Source organism: Neolamprologus brichardi, chromosome 8, assembly GCF_056152115.1.
Source record: "Neolamprologus brichardi isolate AB-2024 chromosome 8, ASM5615211v1, whole genome shotgun sequence".
In the NCBI taxonomy this organism is placed as follows: Eukaryota; Metazoa; Chordata; class Actinopteri; order Cichliformes; family Cichlidae; genus Neolamprologus; species Neolamprologus brichardi.
The window spans coordinates 15,812,904-15,840,192 of record NC_142111.1 but is presented as its reverse complement, the minus strand read 5'-3'; the positions used below and the strand labels follow the sequence as shown (position 1 = coordinate 15,840,192).

Here is a 27,289-nt window from a genome sequence, read left to right as displayed (position 1 = left end):
GAGATACAAAATTACTGATATAAAATATTTTGGTTGGTAACACATTGCTAATGAAGGAAAGATAAATAATTCTAGAAGAATGAATGAAATTCAGAAAATAAATCTATTGTACAGTACTTACTTGTGTGTGTGTCAGAACAACAGAAAATACAGATCAAAACTCCAAGTGCTATAAAATGCTTTATTACAAAATTGTGAACGATGCCCAAGCAAATCCACATTCAGGCCCATTTAACCCCAGCTACATTGCATAATTTGAAGATCTGCAAGGTTTTGCATAGAGCATAACGTGACTAAAAGTAAGTCATAAACCGGGAACATTTTAAAGAAGAATCATGTACAGCAAGTGTTTCAAAGAAATCAACACAATGACACCTGGTACAAAATGATACAAAACATCTTAAAATGAAAATTGTATCAATTGCAAATAAAGTTTATTTCCCAAGGCACATCAGTTGGCATTAGGTACTTAAAATGAGACATTCACACCAACAGTCTTCAAATATTTTAAAGTTTCAACTACTGTAGCCCCAAGAAGTGGCCATTTAATTTTAGTGTATCAGGACATCTTTAGACAGACGTGAGAATATAAAAAGAAGATTTCACCAGCTGCAGACACTGTGCTTTTATGACTTTCCCTTGACTACCTAAGAAGTGTGCTATTCGTATATTACAAAAATGATTGTGCACAACAAAGATATGAGACGTACAATAATGTTGAGTGAAAAACAACAAAGAAAACAACAGGCTGGATGACTTTCTCTAAAGAAGGCAAAGCTTTGCTGGGAAGATTAGAGTAATAACTTTTTGGCTATTAAGCCGCATAGTGTAGCATAAGCCCGTTTATTGCATGTAATCTCAACACAGCGTGTTAAACAAAAATAGTTGAATGAGTCAAATGCAGGCCTAAAAGCTCTGCCAGCTCTTAAAATTAGTTTTTTTCCTTTCAGTCAGGTACATCTTAAAACTATCCCTTAAAGTCAAATAAGTATTGCTGACCAAAGAAAGACTTGAGATTGTTGCAGGATGTCTTTGGCAAAAGCAAATACAGACTGCTACAAATGGCATAAGTAAAACAGTGTTTCTCTTTCAGTTGTCATAATACAGAATAGTGTAAACAGACAAAATACTGCTGAATAGATGCATGCACTCAGCGCAGGTGTATAATGTGTATAATGTACTTGTAACAACTCCCCAGGTTCATGTGCTTATTCTAGAAAGAACGAATGGATGATAACGACAATAAAATTATCAGTACAAAGATAGAAAAATGTCTAGAGATAATGTTATATTTCAATTTAATTTACTGTGGTTTGCTAGAAGAGGCCAGAAACAATTAACCTCACATTATAGGAAATCTAACCTCTGATCAAAATATATATATTCCTGGGATTTCTCAAAATAAAAACACATTTTTACACACTTTAGAAAAAAAAAAAAGCTGTTCCCAGTAAGATTATAAGCCATAACTCGCATTGAAAAGTCCCACCGTTTACATTATATCAGAACAGCAACTGTTACAGACAGGACGTGGGACCAAGAGAAACTCTTCCAACATTAGGATGTGGGGCACTGATATCATAACTCTGGTAAAGCATGTATCTGTCCATTCAAAGTCCTCCTGGACCGACATGAACAATGGCCCTTCTCTTCTCTTACTGGTACCAGGGGGTCTTTCTGACCCAGTGGAGGGTGAAACCTGCATCTGTCCGGATCTTGATGGAAGCTGCCTCAGCCTCTCTGACAGTCTCCTTCACAGACTGCATCAGGTTCTGAGCATTGTGGACCAACATCTCAGTAGCCTGAAAGGAGAAATGAAAATGGACACAAATGGAGATTCGAATGATACTTTTCTCAGAGGTTAATTCAGTGAAATGGCACCCTGATGTCAAACTCTGCTCACCTGCTCTGACTCCTCTTCGCTGATGTTGGTACGACCCAACATGGTGGCCTTGACTGTCGACAGGATTTTGAGCTGAGTGCTGATGGTGGGAATGCGCTCGCACACCTTAAAGGAGATTAGAAACATTATTTATAAAAATACATCAAACTGTCTGTGCAAACTGGGAAAAAGAGGTAATGGTTGAACCACATGATGAAGACAACTTAAATTGACCTGCAGCAGGTTGGTCCGGATACGTTTGTCAGTGCACTGCTTGGCCACCTCCTTAGCCAGCCGTGTGACCTCATCAGAAGCCTTAGCGATGTCTTTGGCGCACTGGATGAGCGCACGCTTGTTTCCGCTGCCTCCACGCACCAGACGTGACATCTCCGCCATGAGAAGGGCCATTCGTTTGGCAGCGCCAATGATGTCATTTCCCTACAAGGCACAGCAAGAACATAATCAAAGTTGAAAAAAAAAAACAAACATCTCTGCAATGTATCTTATCACTTCCTCTTGTGGTAAATTATTGATAAGCTGGTATGTCAAACTGGCAGGGAAACCTGCTTTTAGTGTTTCAAAGAAAGATCTTTAGAACGCTCATAACAAACGAATGAAATTAGAGTCATTAGAACTCCTTAGAAATTATTTTCACAACACCAAAATGTGCTTGGGCTCAGGTTAGGCTCTTATTGACCTAAATCTAAAAGGTATCAGCAAACCTCTGGTATTGTCACATCTGCTGGGTTTATAGTGTTGACCTACTTTGCTGGACCATTTGCGGGCTTCATCGTGAAGCTGCCTCGCAGCCACCATCATGGGCTCATTAACCACGTCACCAGCCTTCTGCTCAGGGAACTCCTCATCTTTCTCCTCTGGGGGAGGAGGCCTTGGGGGAGGAACCTCACCCTCTGGGAGAGGAGGTTTGGGAGGTGCTGCCTCATCGTTAAGCTAGAAGGAAACAGTAAAACAATCGGGGTTAGGCGGTTACACAAATCATTGTGAACAATCAGAGGAGCTTTAATTTATTTTCCAAATCTAAAGTTGTACTTATATGAAAACTTACATTAAGCTGATCCAGTTCAGGAGGAGGTGGAGGGAAGTCTGGTTCTTGAGGTTGGAAAACCTCCCTGACTTTTGCCACAGCACCAAGAATCTTATAACCAGAGTCCAAAAAGCCCTTCTGAAGACCTGGCAATTAAAACAAACACATGACCATTAATCAAAATGTGCCATATGAACATAAGACAAAACCTGTGAGAAACATAAACCTACTTGGATCCTGGATATTTCCAGCCACAGCCTTAGCATTCATCACCATAGGAGAGATCGTCTGGCTCAGTTCATCAGATGCAGCCTTCACCACCTCCCTGAATTTAGGATCCTCAGAATTTTCTACCTCTCGTTTAGCTACCAGGAGGATGCGGTTAGCTCTGCGGGCGATACTGGTAGCACCTGCAACCAGCATCTGAGGCTGGTGATTGGTCATCGCCACACGGCACTTATCCAGGTCCTTCTTTATGGCGTCCTCTGAGGCATCGAGCAGAGATTTGGTGTCGATGGCCTCGTCCACCAAACCTAGACATCCACAGGGAACCACAGGGAGTTATACCAGGACCAGGATATGAAATGATGTTCCAGCCGTTTTCAGGGTCTTTACGGCACCTTACCTGTCATTTTTTCTACATTGTCAATCCACTGGTTCTTCATGGTTTCAAAATGTTCATATGCTGCTTGGTTGCCGGGGTTTCTCAGCAAAATGCGAGCAGCAGATACCACCTAACAGGAAGGGGAAAATAACCATTAATTGGAAGTCTACTTACAACTGCTAAAAACTCATTTCAAGTGGTGAGAAACACTTAAGCTCTGTGGCTCACAGCGGAGTGGAGGGCAGACACAAACACAAACACTCAACCATAACATACTTGTGGTGTTAAGTCTCTTGTCGACTTGACGGCAGCCTGGATTCCCTCCACCGTGCTCTTGTTAGCAGTGCCAACAGCAGCAGCCTTCTCTGCTGTGGTGCCAAGCTTATTGGCGTGATTCTCAAAGTTGGCAGCTCTTTCGTCAAAGACCTACACATGATCAAATAAAAACAATTATCCAAAATGGTTTCTGGAAACAACAGAACACCCTGCCAATAAATATAATACAAATGAAAAAGAATCACTGCAGTGAGATCATAGTTAGTAGTAGAGTGACTGTGCCGCTGACCTCATCTCTGTTGGGGGCGTCGAGCGGGGCGGTAGCGGCCACTGCCAGTAACTTGATGGGGGTAGTTGTGTCGCTGAAGATGTCAGACACCTCCTGAGTCATCGCCTCTTGCATCTTTCCTTTCAGATCCTGAGATGAGGTCAGACAAATGTTATAATCAGCCAGCACTCACACAGAGTTTTGCTGAGATTATAGATACACATCTGTTCTTATTTAGCTTCAGCAGCTGCATGAAGTGCATATTACAATATGATCATGGCTACAACACTATATTACACTGTCTTTTATTCAAGTTTACATTTAAGTAAGCTTTAGGGAAATATAAAAAGCTTTTAGGGCATTAGTTTCCTCCACCCCTGGTAACCAGCAGAGGGGGTTGTTTGCCTGCATTCCTGAGTGAATCCTGTCAGAGAAGCTACAGACCTGGGTGGGAATGACTGAAGAATGTGAGCTGTCTTACCTTCAGGGCTGCTTGGAGCTGTTGAGCCACAGCACGTGCCTGAGGGGAGTCCCCTTCACCGCGGGCAGCCAGGTCAGCGAGTTGGGCCATGAGCTGCTCTACCTGCTCACACTTGCCTAGCAGCTCCTGCCTGTATGGGCCCGGCAGGGCATTGGCCAGCCTGTGGCCCTCTGCAACTAGGCCACGTATGGCTGCCTGGCCTAAAAACAACAACAAAAAAAGTACAAATAACAACATATTTAATTTCGTTTGGCTTAGAAAAGTTATTTCTTTGTAAACCTTTGTTAACAATTCCTTTTTATAAATCCACAAGCTCTATGTTTAATTTAATAGTGCATCTACAGATAACAAAATTGGCAGCTGCATAGGCAATTACCAATGTATAGCTTTGGCTATATAGATAAAAACATATCCCTGACATAGTTTATTACATAATAAGATTCATTTTGGATGTTTTTTCCATTTTTCTTTTTCTTTTTCTAAAAATGTCCTGAAAATGTCAAAAAAGTCCATCCTAATACACAAAGAAATATGTTCCAGTAGATGGTTTGGTTTGGCAAAGAATTGGAAGATTCATTTAACAATGAAAGAAGAAAAGCAAGTCAGCACCTCTGAGAAGCTGGAACAAATGTGCTTTTCACATTTTCTTTTGATGAATAACAAAAGTGGTAAACCAAATATTTCACTTCCAGTTTCAGCACTAGGTAAGTGGAATATCTGCTCATTGCAGCATTGAACTTTGTCATCTCATGCAACTAGCTGCAAAACAGCCCAGCTGCTAAAGAAATCAGATCAGTGTCTCTTTCTGTAATATTTCTTGTTTGCTTTTTCTCGGGAAACTACTGTAGTTATTTGTGGAACAGGCACCCTCCAACTTCAAAACTACGTAAGTTGTCCAGGTTTAAGTGGAGATGGGCCAAAACCAGGGAATAAGACAACAATGGAATGTCGAGTATGTGTATAATTTGTATAGTCTGTAATTAAGCCACGGGAGCAGTGGAGTGAATATAAAGTGTGTGAGAGATAGACAGACACGAGGAAGTCTGGGGAGGATGCAAGCCAGACTCACCCACACCGCTGTCATCCACGGTGGGATTGTCAATCCAGCGCTGTGCCTGCTCGATTTTCCCTTCCAAGTGAACAGCTGCCTTTGCAGGCCTGCTGTTGGCCACAGCCTTGTTGGTTTTGGACTGCAGGTTCTGCAGAGCTGTTGCGATTTGTTTAGCCAAAGCTCTGGCTTCAGGCGTGTCACCTTTGCCCCTAGAAGGAATTAAAAACAGCAACCTAATTTATCACAAAGTTATGGCTGGAATGAGGTCTGTATCGCTATTAAATCTGGAGTTCACCTACAAATATGGTCAAATGAGAACTTTTTACTTAAAACAATCACAGGTGCAGCCCATCATCCATATGTACAATGCTGAATACGAACAGCTCCAAACTGTCAAATTATAGTATGAAATTGGTAGCTGACAACCGTGACTGTACACATTTCTCATTTTTTCCTGCATACATAAAAAGAAACACCAATACCGTTTCCTCGCAACGAAAAGTAAACAGCAGGGATTTGATGATGATGACAGTAGCGAATGATTCAGGGGTGAAAAAAGCATCTGAACAACTGTAGTAAAGTGTGAACGCACACCAGTTGGATTAGGGAGACAGAGCAATCAATCTCAAGCTTCACGTGTGGAAAAACCAAAACCATTTTTCCCATTTTTCAGGCGGTCTTTAACTTACTGTCTTCTGAGATCAGACAGCTTGGCAGTCATGGCAGCGATCTCTCCAACAGAGCGCATGATGTCATCTCTTTCTTTGGGATCTTCGCACATGTCAGCAATCTTTCTGGCCTCCATGAGCACCGCCTTGACATTCTCCTCTCCCTCTGTTCCACTGTTAGGGTCTGCAAGCCAATTCTGCAACAAGACAAAACACATGCACACAAAATAATCAAAACCATCAAATTGCACTGAACTGTCTGAAGCCATGTTTTCTGAGCTAATGACTCACCTGTGCAGCATCGATCCTTTTGGCGATGGCCTGCTTGGAGTTGGTCATGGCCTCCAGTTTCCGTGCAGCATTTTCCACCTTGCCTGTGAGCACATCGAGACCTTGGGAAACCTGCTGTGCCTTTTGCATGGCAACCGGAGATGCTCCATGACCTCTGAGATGGACAAAGAAAACATCCATATACCATTAAGTGCACATTTGCACTTCTTTTGATCTACTTGTTTGTTTTTTACTGCAGAGCTTAATCCATATGGCCCACTTGATTAAGTAAAACTTCCACACTTAATGTCGTAATGCCTGATTTATAGACTCATCTCTGTTTTCGTAGAGGTAACAGCACCAGAGGTTAAAAGTGGATTATGGATTAATACCAGACAGCTGCTTTTAATCTAGTGTGACTCAGGGTCTCTGGTGACAATAACATTTCTTATCAGGTCTTATCACTTCCACTTCTGTACACTATAATCCCCTTTAATATGCTTACTGCATTACAACCTTTATCCTTTGAGGACTGAAAATGAAACAACTGTATCAAAGGAGCACATTGCTAAAACACCAAATCAACACATGAAATGTACAATAGCAGAAATCAAGACTATTTGAAGAAAGGTGCAAAAGAGGAGGACAATTATTTTGCAACAGCTGCAACACAAATATGCAAAGCAGTGTTGTTAATGTGCACTTTACCTGGCTCTCATCTCAGACACCTGGTCTGTCATTTGACTCAGTGTCTTCGCTGTGCCAACTATATCTCTGCGCTCCTTCCCTGCACAAAGTTCACCAACTTTCCCAGCCTCATCAAGAATCTGCCGGATGGCCTGCTCACCTGCGTCTCCTAGAAAAAGGAAAAACACAAATAAATGAACTCAGAAATACCAAATACGTCTCTAAATTCACTTAGGCCACGCATAAGGATAAGGATGTGATTAGCTACAGAATGAAGGGATTAACGTAGAGGAAACCGAGGATTATTACCTGGTTGAGCATTTGGATCCCTCAGCCAGTTCTTAGCCTGAGCCATCTTTGAATCGATTAGCCCAAGAGCCCTCTTCATAGCCTCTGTGTCCTTTGAGTTTTGAAAGAAAGGAATATATCAATATGCTAAAAAGACTAAAATTACTCCCTCACTGTTATATACTTGCGCCAACCAGTCAAGTTGGAGTTTACATCCATATCTGTGACATATCAACTGTTGACAGTTTAAAAAAGATGCCGATTTTGTCAAAGCAACAAATATAGATGCTGCAACAAAGAAACATCACATTTTGATGGATGAATGATACACACAAACACACATATATTCAAACCAGCAGCACAAATCATCATAGTTTCAAGGCATCTTCGCTAGATCAGTGTCACCAAATCACTAACCAACCAAGTGTAAAACATGATGACAATCCTCCTTTCAGCTCCTGAGTTATGGAGATGAATAACAATAAACAATTGTGCTGTTTTTGCAGAACAACATGCTTAATCTTTGCCCTTTATGATATGAAACAACATCATTTTAATTTATTCTACAGACATTTTGTGGAATTTTGTACTACTGGCGTCTAATTATGTGAAAGACATAATGTTGACATATGACATCCAGTGACGACCAAAACCTAATCAGATTCTCCTGAGTCTCCAGTTCTCAATGCCGTGCTAACATATCGAACAGACCGAACAGCTGGACAACCAGAGAACATAATTCATTTGGTCGTGGCTGTCTCAGGCATTAAAATCTGCACGAGGAGTTCATGAATCATTTTACTCTTATTGCAGAATCTCCATATAAAACATTACAGTCTAGAGTCACTTTATTTTAACAGTCAATCTATTTTTCTATAAACACTAATGTTTATGTGAATCAAATTGAATTCAGTTGAATTCAGTTTCTACAAAAGCAGCTATCTCAAGGCAACTAAATGCAACTTCTGTTTAAAAATCAAGTGATCTGGAAGCTCGGACTTCTCACTGAGTCAGTGACTTCAGGGAAAATTTCCAGGCCCTGTCACTGTCATGATCAACCGTTATTTGAGTTAAATAAACATTTGGCATAATCCACATGCAGCATCGTTAAAATGTGTCACGCTCAGCCACGTAAAAACATGCCTTTTCCATTATTCTTTCCCTTTGTCGACAAAGGGTGTGCGTTTTTATAAAGCCGAGAGATTTTCCATTGTATCTCCGTCCGAGTGGATGGAAATACAACAATCTATCCAACAGCAACTGACTCAACAATGAGCCTTCTCTTTGCAGAAGTCTGCAAATCAAAGCAGAGTCCTGCAGGAGCTTGAGCCAAGCGTGAGACCAGATCAGATGAGTGTTTGAGTTAACTTGTTTTTCAGGGTAAAATATCCTGCTGTATGAAGACTGACTACAGAGTTCAGTAAAGAGTTTCAAAGCAAATCAAACCACATAAGCAGAACCAACCTCCATGACTTAAAAAAAGAAAATGAAAGAAAATGTAATGCATGTTTAAGCTAGTCAAAACCAACTAGATGAAAACCATGCATGTGATTCAATGTGACTAAAAATGGAAAGAGAAAAAACAGGTACAGACTACACAAGCAAAAAGGTGTGAAGTGATGATACCGGAGATGTGTGGGTGTATTACTTTATTGTTCAAATATGCTCAGCATGCAGCTGCTTTGGCATTAACTGACTATGTGTGTGTCTGTGCGTGTGTACGAATACAAAAAGCCAGTGAAGTAAAGTGAAAGAGATATGCTTTGCAAACATGCATTCATTTAAGCTTATATTTAGAAATTAGATGGGGTATGATTAATGGCATTGATTATGGTGATGATGTTAAATGACAACGGATATTTAGTGTTCGTGAAAATTAAAAAAAACATTGAGAAGATTTGGTTACGCGTGTCGGATTAAACAAACAATTAGCCATTCATAAAACAAAATCCATATCAGAGTTTCTATGTGCTCTCCTCCATCAGGAGAAACCTGATGTTCATGGCAAGAAGAGATGAACACTCAGAGTCCTCCCTAATGATGCCAAAATCAATACTGCATGAGTCAGGTCAATCAATAACCCAAGCAGCTGAAGACAAGGCTATAGTGAGGTTTAAAGGACAGAGGAGGGGGGGGACACACAGATGTTGATACAAAGTCTTACTGCAAGGCAAACAAAATCCAAAAAAGGCAGACATTTCTGCACTTCAACCTGCTTTACTCTTCATCAACAAAACTTCAGTCTATAGTAGATAATAGTAATTGAATTTATTAATTAATAGTAAATTTAACCTCCTAACAGTCTCGCTACTGAAAAGCACACAAAGGCACTACAAAGCACAAAAAGCCCACTCATCTCTCATAAGCATGCTGCTGTACAACCAAAGGGCGACACAGGCAAGCCTTACCTTCTACAGGGGGTGAAGGGAGAAAGAAATGGTAAAAAGAAAGGAAGAGGGACATAAATTCAAATGTTCAACTAGACATACTGACTGAGAACCACAACAGAAAATAGACAGAAGTGACACAGGAAGGAAATTTTAGAGAGACCCTGGGATAGGAAAGGAGCTGCACATGCAGAGCTGAAAAACATAAAAGAACCTAACACATTAACCGACTATACAAGAAAGAGAGAGGAGAAGCTAAGGCATGTGTACTTTGTTTCTAATTGTAATGAAAAAATCTCATTCACACCTGTCAAAACTGATACAGTCTCATCGTGATGAAACAAAGCACTTGTTACTAAAAGGGGGGAAAAATACAGCTGAGAGTTGCCATCACTTTATGAACTTTCCAGTTCATTGCTGATCTTCTATGAGTACATGGAAGCAATATGGGTGTTTTGTTTTCCCAAAGCACACAAAAAACCAGGTTTAAACACAGCAGCTCAAACAGCCACACAGACTGTAGCTACTCGTGTATATTTACTGTGTAAAAGCGACTCTGTGGAGTTTCATACTCATATAATTATACTGTACGAACCTTGTTTGCCCAAGCATCCTCGTCCCAGGAAGTCAGCTGCAGCACTCGGATGATCTCGTTTATCTCAGCACTCATCTTCTCAAAAGTGAAGTTACGATTCTTCAAGGCCTCCTCCACTCCGTGGCTTTCAGAGGTCTTGGTTGTCACATAAATTTTGATGCCTTAAATACAAAACGGAACTTGCGATAAGAAATCGGATAATCCAAATAAAAATGACTTCCCTTTTAAAGAAACACTGACTTGTGTAACAGTTATAGAGAACAAGAGTACCTGAAATGAGGATGGGCAGCAGCTCTTTGACAGTGTTCATAGAGTTGACGAGCATCACGCGATGCTCCTGATGCGTGAGCTCCTGCTGCCGCTCATCTATCATCTTTGCCATCTTCGTCATACCTGGAAAAAGGCAACAAAACAGAGTTGGAAAAATAACTATTTTGCACTGGTATCACAACTGACACTTACACTAGAATGATTACACAGCAAAAACAACTTCTGAATCTGTCAACTAACACAGCAAAATGTTATTTTTACACGCTGTCTAGTTAAGACTTCGGCTAAGTAAGCTTGTACTGGAAGACTGACCTGGTCCCAGGTTCTTTGTATATGTGATCAGGTCCTCCATAGACTCCACCACCTCTGCCACAGCCAAATACTCCAGGATGCCTCTGCACACACGGATTATTCTGCGAACCTATGAGAACAGTAAGAAAAAAAAGAAAAACAACAACTACTTAATTTAATTCAAAGACAAATAAAACAAGTGATCATGCAAACACACATTCACACACCCCTTTCACATTCCCTCTAATTACACTCTGATAACACGGCCAACTGACATTCCAACTTCTTTGTCCTGCTTCACTCCAGCTTTATGTGAACTGCTGGAGTCACCACTACACTATGCAGGGTGATCCCTGAGCTCTACCGGAAAACATGATTGCAGTGCTGACGGATGACTCCTGCTGACTGCTGCAGACAGGACTGGGATGCCTAATGTCTGCATCCAGAGTGCTGACCTGCAACTTTTTTCGTTTCACTCTGTCCCTGAGAGGAAAAGATAGATGGGCATGACAGATGATATTCCCATCTGATTTGAGATATAGGAAGTGTTTCTGTACACGTGCAGCATATTTATCTACGTCTCTGCCTACAGTACCCAAGAGGAAGGCCGGAATAGATACTATCCTTACAGCAGAGAAGCCTGTGACAGCAATCCTCTGAACGTCTAAACAGTCAATTAATAAGTCGGTGAAGCCCTTCCAAATCAACCGCTGAGCACAAGAACGGAAGTAGAAGGTCACTAAACCACCATCAAAAGTATGAAATGAATCTGGTGCTGTAAAACTGATATCTAGCAGCATCACCTTATCAGTATTTTGTTGCCGTAACAAAACTGATGTTCTGACCTCCAGCAGATTTATTTCGGTTAACAGGTTTTCCATGTAAAATGAAATGAATGAATGAATGAATGAATACCTCAGCCTCATCAAAGGTGAGGAGCAGGTCAGAGGTCCCAGACAGGATGCCCCGAGAGCCATCGATCAGGTAATCCCGAGCAGGAACAGAGTATGGATCAGCTTTCAGCATGGATGCAGCCTGTACCAGTTTGGCGCACGCATTCTCCACTCTGTGGAAAGAAGAGAATCCATTTCAAGAGCCTGTAGAAAAATGCACGAGTCATGCTCATGGTACAAAGCCAAGTGATATTACAAGTAGAAACAACATAAAGCAAAGACAGATGGAAGCCTTAGCATGTAGCCATAACATATAGTAACTGCAATGTAAACATAACTTTGTTTCATTTCCTCTTTAGTATATGCTTCTTTTTTTTTTAAAAGAAAAAAAATCACACCTTGTGCAGTAAAGTTAATGAAGCGTGAATCCTTTTCACACCATCTTCCATAAAGTGCATATCAAGAATATCGCAGTTCTTGCTACACGCTAATTCTTCAGATATTCATTTACATATGGACTCAAATGAAGTGATCCTCATAAGATTTTACTCTAATTGTTGCTAGTTGCAATCAAATGTAACCAAAACACAAAACAAATACAGTCCTGTGCACAAGTCTCAAGCCATCAAGAAATAGGAAGTGTTCTTAAGAAATAGGAAAAGACCTGACACAGGAACTGACAAATGCATCTGACTGTTCAGTTAATCCATCTACTAATTACTGAATGTTTATCAGAAATGAACTCAATGGAAGGTTGGCTCTCAAGAAGCCATTTTTAAGGCAGGGAAAGGTATACCAAATTATAGAAGAACTAAACTGAAAAATGGAATGATTAATCCAAGTTTGAAAATTTTGCTTCAAATCACTGTTAATTTGTACAGTGTAGGTCAGGAGAGAGGTACAGTGAATGTCTACAGCCATCTCGACGACACAATGGTGACACGATGGAGGCGGTATCATGGTTTGGAGCTAGAATTCAGCCAGTGGTGTTGGGGATTTTGTCAAAACTATAGGAATTAAGAACAGGGAAAAGTACCATCAGATTTTCATCCATCATGTGATACCATTTGGAAAGCATCTGTTTGGCAACAGCTTCATTTTGCAGCATGACAATGATCATAAACATACTGCCCTTACATGGGGTTTTTCCATTTGTGTTTGTGCATCTGAGTAAATAATTGTCAACTTTTTAAAAATTTTCCTAGCAAAATACAAGGAAATAATAGGTGGGTCAAGATGTCTGCAGAGTACTGTAAATATTTCCACTCAAACGAATTCTTAACTGAAAGATGTGATGGCAGAATTTCTCTGGTAAGGAGCCCACACAAACAGCTAATAACAGTATCATCAGCTTCCTCTATTTGCTCGCAGAAAATAGAAGTGTGTGAAACTGGCAGGTTGTTAACCAAAAATGGTCACGTCATACTCTAGCTGAGCATACGCAGTCATTTCTTATTATATACCCTAACCAAACTTTTGTTATTTAGTAAGGAAGTTATAAATACACAAACTAATTTCTTCAGAATAAAAAGTTTAAAGGTCCTTTCACTGTATCTTTTTAAAATGACCTGGGGGTTTTCTCTATTTTGAAAACTTCAATGATCTCAGAAATACATTTATGTGATTTTAAAATCTATTTTAAATAATTTTAAAAGTTTAGTTTGGAAAACGTTAAAGCACAAAATTAAGGAGTTACTGTTTGCTGAATGTCTTTTTATTCCTCGAAGAAAGACTGTAAAAAAACGGCCTAATTAATTGACCTTGAGTGGTGGTCTTTAATGAAAGACCATAAAATAAATCCACTCAGGGGATCTTAATTTGAAGTTATTTCCAGGTAAAATTTGGTCTCATGAGCAGAGTCTAAGTAATCAAGTCTGGGACTGGTTAAAAGCTAAAGCAATGTCATGTGTCGTACTGATTATGAGGCAAATCTGTGATAGTGGCTACATAAACAAAGATGGCCTGACTGAAACATTCATTCTGTAAACAATCTTTTGATACAGAAGTTATCTTGCTTTCACAGGATGTGATACGAGATCCAAGAGGTGGGGTTCCCCTCTGAACCCCACATCTCGAGTCTGGCCTTGGTCCAATTTAACCCCTGCTTTACAGAAATGTAATGATCAATAGCTGCCTCCTGGGTGTGGTGCACTCTGTGACTTGTAGAGCAGTGAAAAAAAGAAAAAAAAATGCAGGCTCAGCCATTTGATTCATTGTCCTACATGCCACCTGCAAAATATCTCAGCCATTTTGCACATCGAAACAGGCAGTAAGCCAAGGAACAACACGTTTCAGTTCCCACGGTATACTGACTTCCTACATTTGCCTACAGGCTAAAGGGTTCACCGGTAACAAGGAAACATTACTGCTATAGACTAAAGGGGCCAAGCAAGAGACAGTCGGTTAATCAAGTCTTGTGTAAGATAAAGGCTAATATATGTGCATGGCATCAAGGTTGACATGAATGTGTGTGTCTTTGCAGAGCCAGCCAGCACTGTCCTTCAGCGTGCACCAGAAAGAAAAGAGCCATGCATTAACTGGATCCCAGCAGACACTATATTTAGTGAAGGAGACACATTCCAGCGCATGTGCTGATGGATGACGACAAGGTGACGATGTGACTTTGAGGCGCCAAATGTGTTGAGCCTGACGACCTGTGCTTGCCAATGCTTTTCCCTGACCTTGGGGTGGCCCATAGGACGCCCTTTCCCCCCTCGCTGACTGCAGTTTCTCATATAATAAGGATCAGTCAAAAACTGTGATCGAGACAGGCAGCAGATAAGCACAAACTAATGACTTAAGCAATGTCAAGCAAGCCAGGGGAACAAATACACTGATTAAATGGGGACATCTCTTTTCTATGTCAATATCTACATTTTTTTATAAACAAAAAGCAGCAGCCAGCGACTCTCATGAGGCCCCACTTCTTAAAGGGTAAAGGAACTCCTCCCAGATCTAAAAAGTATTTTTGTTACACCATGGCAAGACTGAGGCACTTAACATGCCATGTCTGACCTTTGCCTGGGCACAACCGGCCATTACTGCAACAGATAAAGAGAGAAAGAGATCCAAAGGGAAGCTGATGGGTTCCACATACTGAAAGAGACATTTAATCCAAGAATTTGAGATGTTTGTCATTGCATGAATATGAGGCATTTACTTACTTGATAAAAGCTGGTGGCATGTCCCTTTTCATGAGCTGGTCTTCTGTGGTTTGTACAGTCTCCTTTCCCACCTGGAAAACACAAATGCACAAATGAGGAAACATTAGACACGCACAATGTAAAGAAACATGACATTTAAAGTAAACACAGTGTGTGCAATAGCGCACCAAGCTGATCGTGATGAGAAGTGTTTGGGAACATACTGGACATTTCTGGCATGTCCTACTTCAGAAACTGAAAAAAAAATCCCAACAATTTTTCACTAATCAATCAACTGCTGACAATAAAATAGATCCATCTGATATTTAGTGATATTAAAGGTCAGCACAATAAAATCAGCAAAGTGTTATTTGATTGTTTTTCCTACAATCAACTTAATTTCACTCCATACCTTGTCATCAGTGCACCTGCTGTGACTCTATGCCCCGTAATTGGTCTTTACATCGCTGGCATAGAAACTATAAGTGTGGCCAGGGACAGAGAGCTCGTATGTACAAGTGCATGTTGGGAAAAGAGGTGTGCAAGCCTAAATTACCTATTAAATAATGCATGCAGACTTTCTCCTCTGCAAATGTTTTATTTGTCAGGTACTCTGTGGCAAATAAATAATACAGGAATATATTCATCTGCCTTGTGCCTCAGTGTGGTGGCACATGTCTCAGTTTTCATGAGAGACAGATTTAGGAAAAGTGAAGTCAAAGTGTGGTTATTCTACTGGATTCTGTCCATGGGTTTCTCTGATTCCATCACATCTACTATTTTCACAAATTAGCACAATTCAAGAATAATAATCTAGATAATAACCATAAATAATAGCAAGGATACTACAAACCACTTAGTTACAAAAAAAGGCAAATTGGTTTACTTGACTAATAGATGATACATATACTCTTATCTTGCTTTTGTTATTTATGTACCTGCTGTTCACAGGTCGTATTATTTATAGAAAGTCTTTCACCTCTTCACAATATTCCCACAGCTTTTAGCCTGTGCAAAAGTAGTCTGACTCAACAGATAAATACTGGCCAGTGATATCACCAGATGGCATTAAAAGCAACTGTGACACATTCACTGCAGCCGCAAACTTTTCTGGGTCATCAGCCTACAGGTCATCAGCCAATCTTTAACCTGACAGCTCCTGTCAGATTGCGCCAAAGTGTGAATAGCGCAGTCCAGTACATTTAACACAAGTGAGTGGGCGCGTTCACTATCCATGCTGCTCCCTCATGAAGCGAAATGTTTCCAGTTGTGGAAAACCTGTCTGATACAGAGTATTTAGGCAGATATTTTATGATATGATGGTCCCAAAGCTCACTGTGAGAACAACCAAAAAACCCAAAAGTCCCAATAACAATTTCACATTTAACCAGAAGGTGTTATGTATTCTTCCTCTGTAAATGAGAATCCAGTTAGCCATTATATTTACAAACTGTTAAAGATAGCACCAGTAATAAAACAGCAGACACGAGACACACCCAACACCCAAGCTTCAACTCTGACTAGTTCATCAGTCATGAGGATTTCTGTGAGTCAAAGCTTAAAGCCCCTGCACAAAATTTAAACAGGGTGGACACAGTCTGTTCCAAAGCTTTTATGCAATGTGACCAGAGTACATACATCAATTAAATGTCATATGCATGAGTAAAAACTTTGTAACCACAACTTTCCTCCTTAGAGAGTCTTGCTGTTAATCAGGCAGTTTTTCAGAATGATGTCCTGTTAGCTGTGTAGCGAAGCATTATTTCAACAAGGCAGCTGCTGGGGGGATGCCAGGCCTTGGTACAGTTATAATGTGCAAAGCAGCTGAACGCCTCCTCTCCATCCAATGCCAAAATGACTCACCTCCCCCAACCATGACCTCAGCTCTGCGGGGAGGCACAACTCACCCACGTTGAGCCGCCATGGGTGAGAGATCATAGGCATTCATCCTTACGGAGCATACTGACCAGTTTAAATGAGATGCGTTGCTGCACAAACCTTTCCTTTCACATTAATATTGCACTACAAATCAGCTGAATAGTAAAAGTGTTGCAGAGTGCTAGATTATGTGTGACGGTGTGATTTCCTGACTGTCACACAATTTACTCTCACAAAGCATTTCCAACGTGTTTCAATGTCCTGAACTCTTTTGTACCTGCTAGGCAACACACTAGGAATCAAAAAAGTTAAAATTATACACCAACTAAGTTCTGCAGTTACATTTGCCGAAATATATCTGAATTTTGGACAAGACAAAACAATTTAGAGATGTCTAATTAGGGAATGGGAAATAATAAATCCAAATCCTGGCACAACTTTCAAAGTGTTTTTTAATCTCTTGGAAGTTCCTTTAAAACAGTGACTTCTGCTTTTGCTTTTCTTATTCATGATGCATTCCTGATGCTACAGTAAGCAATCCTAGTGAGCTTGTCAGTGTGTCTGTATACAGCCACTAGAAGAGCCATTCCAGATGGTTGACGTGGAGGCAGTAATGGAGCAGAGCACACATGCATCTCCTCGCTCTGTGCTCACTGGACCTGAGTGACTCTGAGTAACTGTGGGGTTATAAATTAGGAGCAAAGGTTGTGCCAAACCAAAACTAAAGCTCAGCCGGGGAGGCCGGAATGGCAGGGAGCATACGCCACCCTGACATTCCTCCAAAGAGGCTCTGGAAAAAAAAAGCCAGCAACAACTGATGTTGGGATATTTTTAGTATTTAAACTACTTACTCAGTGCATCCGAGTGCATTTCCTTTTTCCAGTCTTATCTTGCTTTAAAGCTTTGTCATACTTTGTCTACTGATCCACCTGCAAAAAGTATTTTGCACAGATGCAGTAAACTAGAATGATGAAAAAAATTTAGCTTCCTCGTGGTTTCAGCAGCTACTTGATTAAGTTATTTGCTTATCAGCCCTAACAGGAACAAAGCATAGCAATGCTGAAGGTCTTTTATCAACAGCTATATGATTTTATTTGCATATATGGTCTACTATTTATAGATTTCTTTCACTTCTTTATATCAGTGTGCTTCAAGTACCTGTTAGGTGGGTTAGGTAAATAAATCTATTATGCCAAGGGGGCTTAAGCAGCTCATGAACGACTTTCCAAGGTAAGGGTGATTGTGTAAGCTCTTCACAGAACTGTTAAAACAACACTACTATTTATTGAAGCTCAAGTCAAGTTTAGACGTGATCTGAAACTGAACACTCATTTAACAAGAGCTGAGTCATATTGACCCCGAAGCGTCGCACAGGAGTCTCTGAAACTGAGCAAATTTAAATTTCTTGATGCTGACACTGTCTTCCTTTCCTTCCTCCCTTGTCGTGCCTCTTCCTGTTGTGTGAAGTTCAAATATTGTTTTGCACCAGCGATCCAAACAATTTGATGTAAAAATAGAACTGTAACCAAAGTTTGCAACGCTTGTTGTTGAGCAGTTTGTGATGCTTGGCCTCTTTTACTATTTTGAGCCTCTGTCGTGATTTTGGACCACATTCCTGTGACGGCAGCAAAGCCCTAGTTTGACATTAGGGTTACAGCTTGTGATTATTTATCTCTTGATTTGTCTCCTGGGGTCTTTTGTTGGCCTAAGAGATTAATAGTTTCCTCTGTAAAACAATAGAAGATAATGTCCTTCACTAGTTACCAAAGCCAAGAATGGCCTGTAATTACAAGTCTTGTCCAACAGCAACAAAAGTTGAAATGCAAGGATATTTAATTTATAACAAATCAAACTTAATATAAAGAATAATACTGAACTGAGACCCCTGAAGCCTATACTTTGTATTTCTTTTTTCCAGATTACTTTTCTGTCAATTTTATGGTATTTTTCCCCCATTTAATTATTGATATCAAGACTTGGGGAAACAATGACATGAGGATGTCCGGTCACCAGTCATTAATAATTAAAGCTATGACAGCCAACCAAACCACAATAAAAATCCTCTATTTCTTGAATAGAATCTAGCAAAACACTTTAAAGAAGCACAGCTGTTCCCTCCCAGCATCTTTTTAAAGCCTTCCACAGATTTAGTGTCATCTTCTTCCAAGCTGCCATTACAACACTTTTAGCTGTGTGTCCCATTTGAGCCTAGAGTGGAAACACTGGCACTCCTGTGTTGTGAAGTAGCTTGATAAAGTGGCTGCTCCTTTAGCACAGACTCTGCATTGTTGACAGGAGCCCATCACTCTTTCTCGAGAAGAAAGGCGACTCTGAAAGCCTCCAGACTGCCAAGACACAGCCTGCCTTTCTCATGTCGGGCAGTTTTAACACAATACTGTGTTAGTCATGGGGACCTCAAAGATCTATGACTGCAAAATTCCTACAAGCAGTGCTACCACTAACCCTTAACACCATATAAGAAAATAAACTACTACACTTGTATTTCTCAGAGAGAAAGACGCCGATTTCCACAGTAAGTGTCTCTGAACTGTAATCTGATGCCAAAGCACTCCATTAGCTACCTTTGATCAATAGTCTCAAACCAGGAAGTGCTGCTTTTTAACATATCAAATGGCTTTTGATTAATAATGATTCAGAGGGGCAGCAGAAAGATTGCGCTTATGGCATTATCACACATCTTCCAAGCGGTGTCCAACATGTTTGTTCTTATTTGGATCAGTAAATACTTATGCACGGTGTGTCCAAATCCTATCATCTGCTTGAAAGTCACAAATCAATTGTTCTGCTAGGAGAGGCAAAACAGGCTCTGTGGCTAGAGAAATACATCACAACTACTATTTCACAATGCAGGAACTTTGCAGCTCACAGCCTTACTGGGGAACAGCATTCATACTCATTGTCCTTATCTTAAAAAGAAGAGTGAGTCAATAAAAAGCATGTTGCAAGTGTTCACTTCCACAGAACAAGGACAGCTAAAGCAACACATTTAACAGATAACGTTTAAGTGCTAAAGAGGAAGCCTCAACTTCACATTTGGCCAACCAATGATGTAGTTCCATATAAAACCTATTTGTCACTATCTGATTGATATAACTATTTCCATGAAATGTAGGACTGTAACTTTGCTTTATATTCCATTAAACTAGACTACAGCTCAGCTTGTTTAGCAGAAAATGAGAGGGAAACTATTCTAAAAAGACAGTCTAAAAAGGGAACTGATGTTTTTGTTCACGTTTACATGAAAAGAATATTAATTTTCAGTTAAAATACAGACTACACTGGTGTAAAAACGCAAATTGTTGAGTTTGAAAGAGTCCAAGACTTTAAATATCCATGAATCTGTTAAAGGACACAAATCATTACTGCCTCTGTTCTCCTACAAAATATAACTACACAAGGTACATCACAGAAAGCTGAACATAGCAAAATAGCCCCGAGTAGCAGCTGATGGCTTAAAGGGGTTACTAGAACTTCATGTCTGTTCATTACTCTATCATAACTAGCATGAATGGTGTCCACAACAGAACTAATAAAAAGAAAGTGCCGGAAGTGTGCCGAAGAACATGGTTTGTCTGACAACGTGGAAAACGGCAACTCAAAGGTGGAGTGGCTAAATGTTGAGGTTTCCTTGGGCAAAATACCGTATCTCCAAGTTGCTTCTGATATTCGATTACAACATGGACAGATGTGATCGCAGTGAATGTACGAAAGTTAAGTTAAAAGCTAAGTGCTCAAATAGGGTAAAAAAGAGGCAAGTACAAGTCCTTGTCTACAGCTGACTTGGAAATGCATTTTATATTTCTACTACTCTCTTTGCTGCTCCAATATTCTTTCATAAGTTTCAATTGAGCAATTTTAGAAAGCCACATCCGTGTTTTAAAATACATTTGGTAATACTGATTGCAGTGTTTTTGGGGAACAAACTGCACAGGAAACAATTCCAACAAAATCTTGAATTTTTGTTTCTTGGGGGGAAAAAAAACAAAAAAACAAAAAAACAAAAACCACACACACAAAAAAGATCACCCCAGGTGCATTTGGTGATTTGTCATGGTGTGCTCTGGAGTCATAAACACCCTGCTGCTGAGGGACAAGGGTTTCCCTTTGCTTTCCTTTCATTTGTTCAGAGTGGGGCTGACAGCTGCTGGGTATTCCTGACTTGGCTTCCTGCATTTCCTTTTCAACTCAACGCTCTGCCGTATTCTCCTATCCCAGCTAATTTTCATCAGAAAAAGCTAAAAATACACAAACTTTGCATTATGAATTGATAGTACATGAGCATGAGGACTAGTAATGTGTTCTTGTTTGACTATACAAACATTTCACAGTCCATAGTTCTCACATTGCTGCCAAGATAATAGAATCAAATGGAGAGCTGCTGTTGTTTCCCTTGACAAAATGCAGGAAGTTTGAGTACCAGGTAATAGGAAAGGGTTTCTTTTGTTGGCCTGTGAAGCAGTTTACTTAATGAGCTTATTTGTTTCCCATCTCTAAAGGGTTAGAGAAGTGGGTGATTGAAATTGCTATATATAAAAAAAAAAAAAAATACTCAAATACTGATCACGTCACAATTAAGCATTTAAAAATTCCCCTAAAAGCGCCCTCGTGTTGCATCCTCTGTATTTCTTTCAAAGTTTAAGGACATTCGAGAAGATATTAAAGGCTTCCAAGAGTGTTGCAGATGTGTTGTGCAGATTGAGCAAAAAGCATGAGGCCAGATTTCTCACACAACCCACTAATCAGTGACTGCTGAAGAGCCCAGCTTCCAGTAACTGCATTTCATAAATCAGAGTGATATTTTGTAACCTCCAGAGTGTTGCAGAAGACAGTAGCTTCTTTATCCCAACACAAACTCAGTGATCTACACAGAGAAGCATCTCCACAAGTCACGTGGTCTCTGCAAACAGGAAGAAACAGGATTTTTTTAAACCTTACACCTATAAAAAGGAGCTATAAAAATAATGAGCTACAACAGGCCTGCACAGCCAACCTTAAAGGCTGGTTACTGACACAGACAAGTATGCTCTCCATTTATCCCATTAGGACATTATCAAAACTCTTAGAATCATTAAATATATCAGTCTTTTTAACAGTGATATGTGCCCTTAAAAAATGATTTTACTTTGTCAGATTAAAATGACTGCTAAAATTGAAAGACATCAAAAAAAACAAGCATCAAATTTTTATGACAGGATGCTTTCTTTATTCATTTTCAGCTTTACAAACAACTTATTTCATTTTCTTGATGTTACCGCTGCAACACTCATTTGTGCAACAAAGACAATCGTTCTCATTGCACAAGCATCTTGGTTCGGCTAGAAATCGACCAGTCAGCCACAGCATAGCCACATTCTGCAGCTAAAGATATGTATCAGGCTAAAACTTGATATCACTGACAAAAAAGAAGCTCCTGACATGTGAAAACATGGTCAGGGAGTAAAGTTGTTCATTCAAAGAATCAGCCCAATCCGACCTCCCCCTCCAAAATGGGATAAATTCCTGCCTGTTGGGAATTCTTCGCATTCCTCACATTCATCTTTAATTGAGGTATCGCTCATTGTCTCAATGAGGAATAACTAGTCATAGATATTAAATGAACAGAGTATATGACAGTAATTTGTGATGTTGCTAGAGTAACAATTATGGTTCGGGGCTGCACTTTTATCTCCATGCATCTGCTAGAATAAGATCAGGCCCTTTCAAATTAATCATTTGTACCTGATCTCTTCAGACAGGCTAAAGCATCCAAGACATCCTGGAATCTCACCTTCCTTTTTTAGTCAGAAAACCTGGTGCAATCATCTTAATAAGCAATTTAAAGGTATAATTACTTGTAACTTGCTCTCTGTTTGATTTCTAGGTCATCTCAGTTTTTTAACTTGATTACAGTACTTAAGCTTCTGCTCTGGAGATCTTGGACAGAGTTAATGGGGGAGGAAGTCTGTGCAACAGATGGTTTTCTGGGAAGCACAGACAATAAAGCAAATCAATGGCTTTTCTTTGACATGATCCTATCCCGACAATGACTAAATAAAATCCAATTAGAAGGGTTCATCCTTTTCCCTAGATAGTAAATATTTACTTTCCAGTTAGACGCTTACTTTTTTGTTTTCAAGCAGACTCACTTCAAGTAACTGGTACAAAACAGGTGCAAAAATGAAGAAGTTCAAAAGTCATTTTTAGGAAAACAATGAAATATGCAGGGAAAAGACACCAACAGCTAATGGACTAAAATAAACTTCTGTTTTCTCATTAGATAAAATCAAAGATAAGGGCTAGACGGTGTATTTGATTACTTATGTAGCCTCTGCAATGTATGACTCATGGGACTGTGACCACAAGAAATTACATCGGATCCTTAACTTCAGTGATCTCATAACGCTATTCACGTTGTAATGTTGCCACAGCAACTGGAAATAATTACAGACTCGTGCAACCATTCATGCCACTGTTGGAAACATCTGATCACAATTCACAATGTCCAGAAAGCCTGGATGATTTCATCCTAAGATAGCTGAGGATACACAGGACATTTTCATGTGCTACGACAAGCCCTGTTTTCACGTTAATTATTTGGCCGAAATAAAAGGTTTCTACACTAAAAACTTCATTCTGTACTTTTTTAACAACTGAGTGGCAGAACAACTTGACCGCTAAATATCTAAATATTCAAATGTATTACCGAGCCTTATTTAGCTCTGCTTTGGCTTTGTTTATTTAATGGTTTGTTGTAAGTGGACTGGTAATGAGCTCTTGTGCTAAATCCACCCTAATCATGGGGTTAAAGGGAGTCTAAATTTACTGCAGTCCACCCAAAATGGTCCAAAAACATGTACCATTTAGTTCTTAGACCTGTCAAAATAGAAGGTTTGCTCTTGAAAGACAGCAAAGCAGAATAGGCTCCAGCATGGGTGGAAAGGGGGTATTATAAAGGCCCTTAGAGGACAGAAGCCTGTAAACATATAAATAATGGACACAATGAGGTGCAGACCTGTTGTTTAAGAGTGGGCACTGAAGAAAAACAAAGCGTCAGAATGAAGTAAACCAGATTGAAATTCTTATAGGCCATGAACTGTAATAAATAAACTGCGAGGCAATGGTAGGCAATCCACCTAAATGAAACATTCCTTTGCTGACGCCAGAGTAATTGTCCAAATTTATTGCCCGACAAATGCCAGGGGTTCTGGGCTCGACCAGGCTGACAGACTGCACAACACACAGGAACCATGTCTGCCTCAATTTAGCCTGTATGCTTTTCTTTCCATATAAGCCACAGTATCTGACAGGACCCTCGCTTCCTTTGTTACAAACTCAGCTTGTGTTTCAGGATAATATTGACAGTCATTTCCTAACTAGCTTCCATGATAGATACAATGTGGTTTTGAGACATGCCATTATAACTACATCACTGAGTCTAAATATAATTGAGGCAACAGCTGCATCTGGTGAAGGGGGTGTGTATAATTTAATGTTTTAAACAGATAGGTTGGAAACACATAGTTAATAGGCCCATAGACAAGTTAATTACCATGTGGATAGAAAAAGATAACAGACACAAACTAGATCTGATAATGTAGCCAGATTCACTATAGTGCATCAAGATTACGTGTATGATGATGGGTTCTATTTAAAAAAAGTGTGGTTCTAGGTCATGGGGTCAATAGCTAGTGGTTTCCGTGTAACATGAGGACACACAGAGCAAATCGTGACTCGTGACTAAGGTATGAAACACACGCAACTCAAAATGAATTTTTGCAGGTGAATATTATACACACAATGTCATATTTATCAGTTACTACAAATATTATCAGTTTTTAATATATAACATTAAGCTTAATACTGAAGGGTTGCAGTTTTTACATTAGTGCAAAACTTCCAAGCCACCCCTCATTTCTTTATATTTGATGAATGACTGAATGCATGAAGCATAAGAAAGGCAACCCACTCAAAAACACAAAACAACTTAGCAAAGAATCTATTTTCAACTTTACAATCTGACAGGCATAAAATAGTATTTTCCACCACCGATGTGATTCCCAGAGACTATTCGATGAAAAAACTGATCCGAAACATGGTCTTCAGCTGATCCATCTACTGTCCACTGAAGCCTCATTAGAAATGTTCTCAGTGGAAGGGTGGCTTTCAAGAAACCATTACAGGGAAGGGAAACAGGAACAAAACAAAGAGTTATGCCAAATTACACAAGACCTGGACTGAAAAATTTGTGGTAACAGGTCTTGTTGAAGTGATGAAATATTTGGTTCAATATTTAAAGAGGAGGTCAGGAAGGAATAGCAAAAGGCAGCCATGTGAAACAAGGTGGAGGCTCCTTCATGGTTTGGGTCTGCATTTCAGCCAGCAGTCTTTGACAGCTTGTCAAAACTGAATGAATTATGAAGGCAGAGAATTACCATTCAATTTTAATCCACCATCCAGTACCATCTGGAAGCATTTAATTGGCAACAGCTTTATTTTACAGTATGACAATGATCCTAAACATACTGCCATAGCACTCAAAGAAAAACACAGTGGAACACTATCTGTCATGGATTGGCCTCCCCAGAGCCCAAACCTCAAAATTATTAAATCAATGTGGGATCAGCTTTACAGACAACAGAACAAAAGGCAGCCAACATCCAAAGAAGAGTTTTGAATGTCCTTGAAGAACTCTGGAAAACTATTCATGAAGACTACTTATAAGGAAAGCTTGAATAAGAGAGTTCAGGCTGTATTTAAGAATAAAGGTGATCATAGCACATATTGATTTTAAAGCTCATTAGAATTGTATAAAGTGTGCGTTTTTGCTTTATATACACACTTTATTTCCACACATTTTGAACATGTTTCGATAAATTACTGCACCTACTTCTCATTTACACACTACAGCTGAGATTCCTAGTCTGGTCCTACAATCTTATGGACCAAATACACATGCACACGCTTCTTACTACTTACTATGCCCCTTTCATAACTGTTTTCACGCATTAGTAGTGCACTGACAGCTGAATATTCAAATGCATATATGATGTGTAGTGCAGTGATGTGATTTGCAGAACTACTCATAGATGATCACTACAGGTGCAGCTGTTCTGTGCAGCCGAGTGATTAAAGTAAAAAGTAATTCACTGTGGTCCTGTACCTGACTCACACATTACAGCAGTGCCTACGTCAAGCTATGGCAGTCATGTACAGAGGAGGAGGCAGGGCATATCTTCAAGGGGAAAAGGGCGTCACTGCCCTTTTGCCCCGAGTTAAATAACTCCAAAAAAGTTTCATGGCATTCCCTAATCCTGCCATTGAACACACATTTGGTAACCGCATTAACACTCTGCTGAGTGAAGTGGTGTGTCCAACTTCATTGGAAAGTAATGGGTGAATGGGACAATGCGACAGGTAGCCTACGACACTCGCCGAGCTCAGCCAAACTTTACCAATGTGATTTTACACAGAGAAGAAAGTTACTCACCCGAACAAGGTTACTAACGGCTGCCTGAACAGCAGCTACGGGCGCTGTCAGATCTGGGATACCTTTCCCATCAACTTCACCTTCTTCGTGCATTATCACCAGATGGGATATCTGCTGAGCCACCGGCTCCAGGATACTTTCTATCGTCTTCGTGTGAAAAACCGGCATGGTGACAACTTTAGAACACTATCTAAGTAAAAATTCTACCACCAAAGGCAGTTTTCTCCTAATCTCCCTCTACAGAAGCCTAAAACAATCCACGCGCGATCTTTTCCCCCCCAGGATAGTCCTCCCGTTCGTATGAAGACTACAAGTACAATGAAAACATGAACGCGAAAAACTCCCAGCCAGAGAGTGAGCGCGAGCAACCTAAACGTCAACCAACGGTTTCCGCCTTCTTCCCAATCAATGAACGAGAACACACGCTTCCTAGATTGTGATTGGTTATTAGGGCTGCCGCTCCGTATCGGGACCGCCTTCTTCCATACTGACGAGTTTGCTAGAGATCCAAGTGCTCCCTAGATTACGTAATAGATCCTCATCATATGTCCTAAAAAGGGAAATATGTGTCTACTGTTTGAGAGGGGAGTGCGATTCCAGTAGCTGTGAATTAACTAGTCGGGCTTTCGGCCCCGCTGGCCCAGAAATCGGAGCTTTGGAGATCAGATTACAAACCCTTCCCAAAACAAACAGTATACTCCGCAGGGCACTCCGAAATTATCCACAAAGTAAAGAAGCTGTAAATAAATGGTAATAAAGTCCCTTTAGACACTATTTTCTAACCTACTTGTCAATGACTGACTGATATATAACAGGCTCTGTGAG

The 27,289-nt window shown here is 40.1% G+C and overlaps 1 protein-coding gene across 2 annotated transcripts; it reads right to left on the bottom strand.

Moving 5' to 3' along the window:
- Positions 1-167: 167 nt before the first annotated feature.
- Positions 168-26,853, bottom strand: LOC102794795 (vinculin). 2 transcript variants are annotated; one of them, XM_035907833.2, is made up of 21 exons: positions 26,465-26,853; positions 15,121-15,191; positions 11,979-12,129; positions 11,085-11,193; positions 10,773-10,895; positions 10,503-10,663; positions 7,542-7,635; positions 7,254-7,401; positions 6,567-6,720; positions 6,297-6,472; positions 5,626-5,816; positions 4,557-4,756; positions 4,097-4,225; positions 3,808-3,957; positions 3,553-3,661; positions 3,158-3,460; positions 2,949-3,073; positions 2,648-2,833; positions 2,117-2,320; positions 1,904-2,008; positions 168-1,802 (listed from the first exon to the last, which is right to left on the bottom strand). In XM_035907833.2, the coding sequence occupies exons 1-21, from the start codon at positions 26,630-26,632 to the stop codon at positions 1,656-1,658; spliced, it is 3,204 nt and encodes a 1,067-aa protein (XP_035763726.1). In that variant the 5' UTR covers positions 26,633-26,853; the 3' UTR covers positions 168-1,655. The 2 variants fall into 2 exon arrangements, with proteins under 2 accessions (XP_035763726.1, XP_006791206.1); XM_006791143.3 differs by having other exon boundaries at positions 7,542-7,632.
- Between the last annotated feature and the right edge of the window lie 436 nt (positions 26,854-27,289).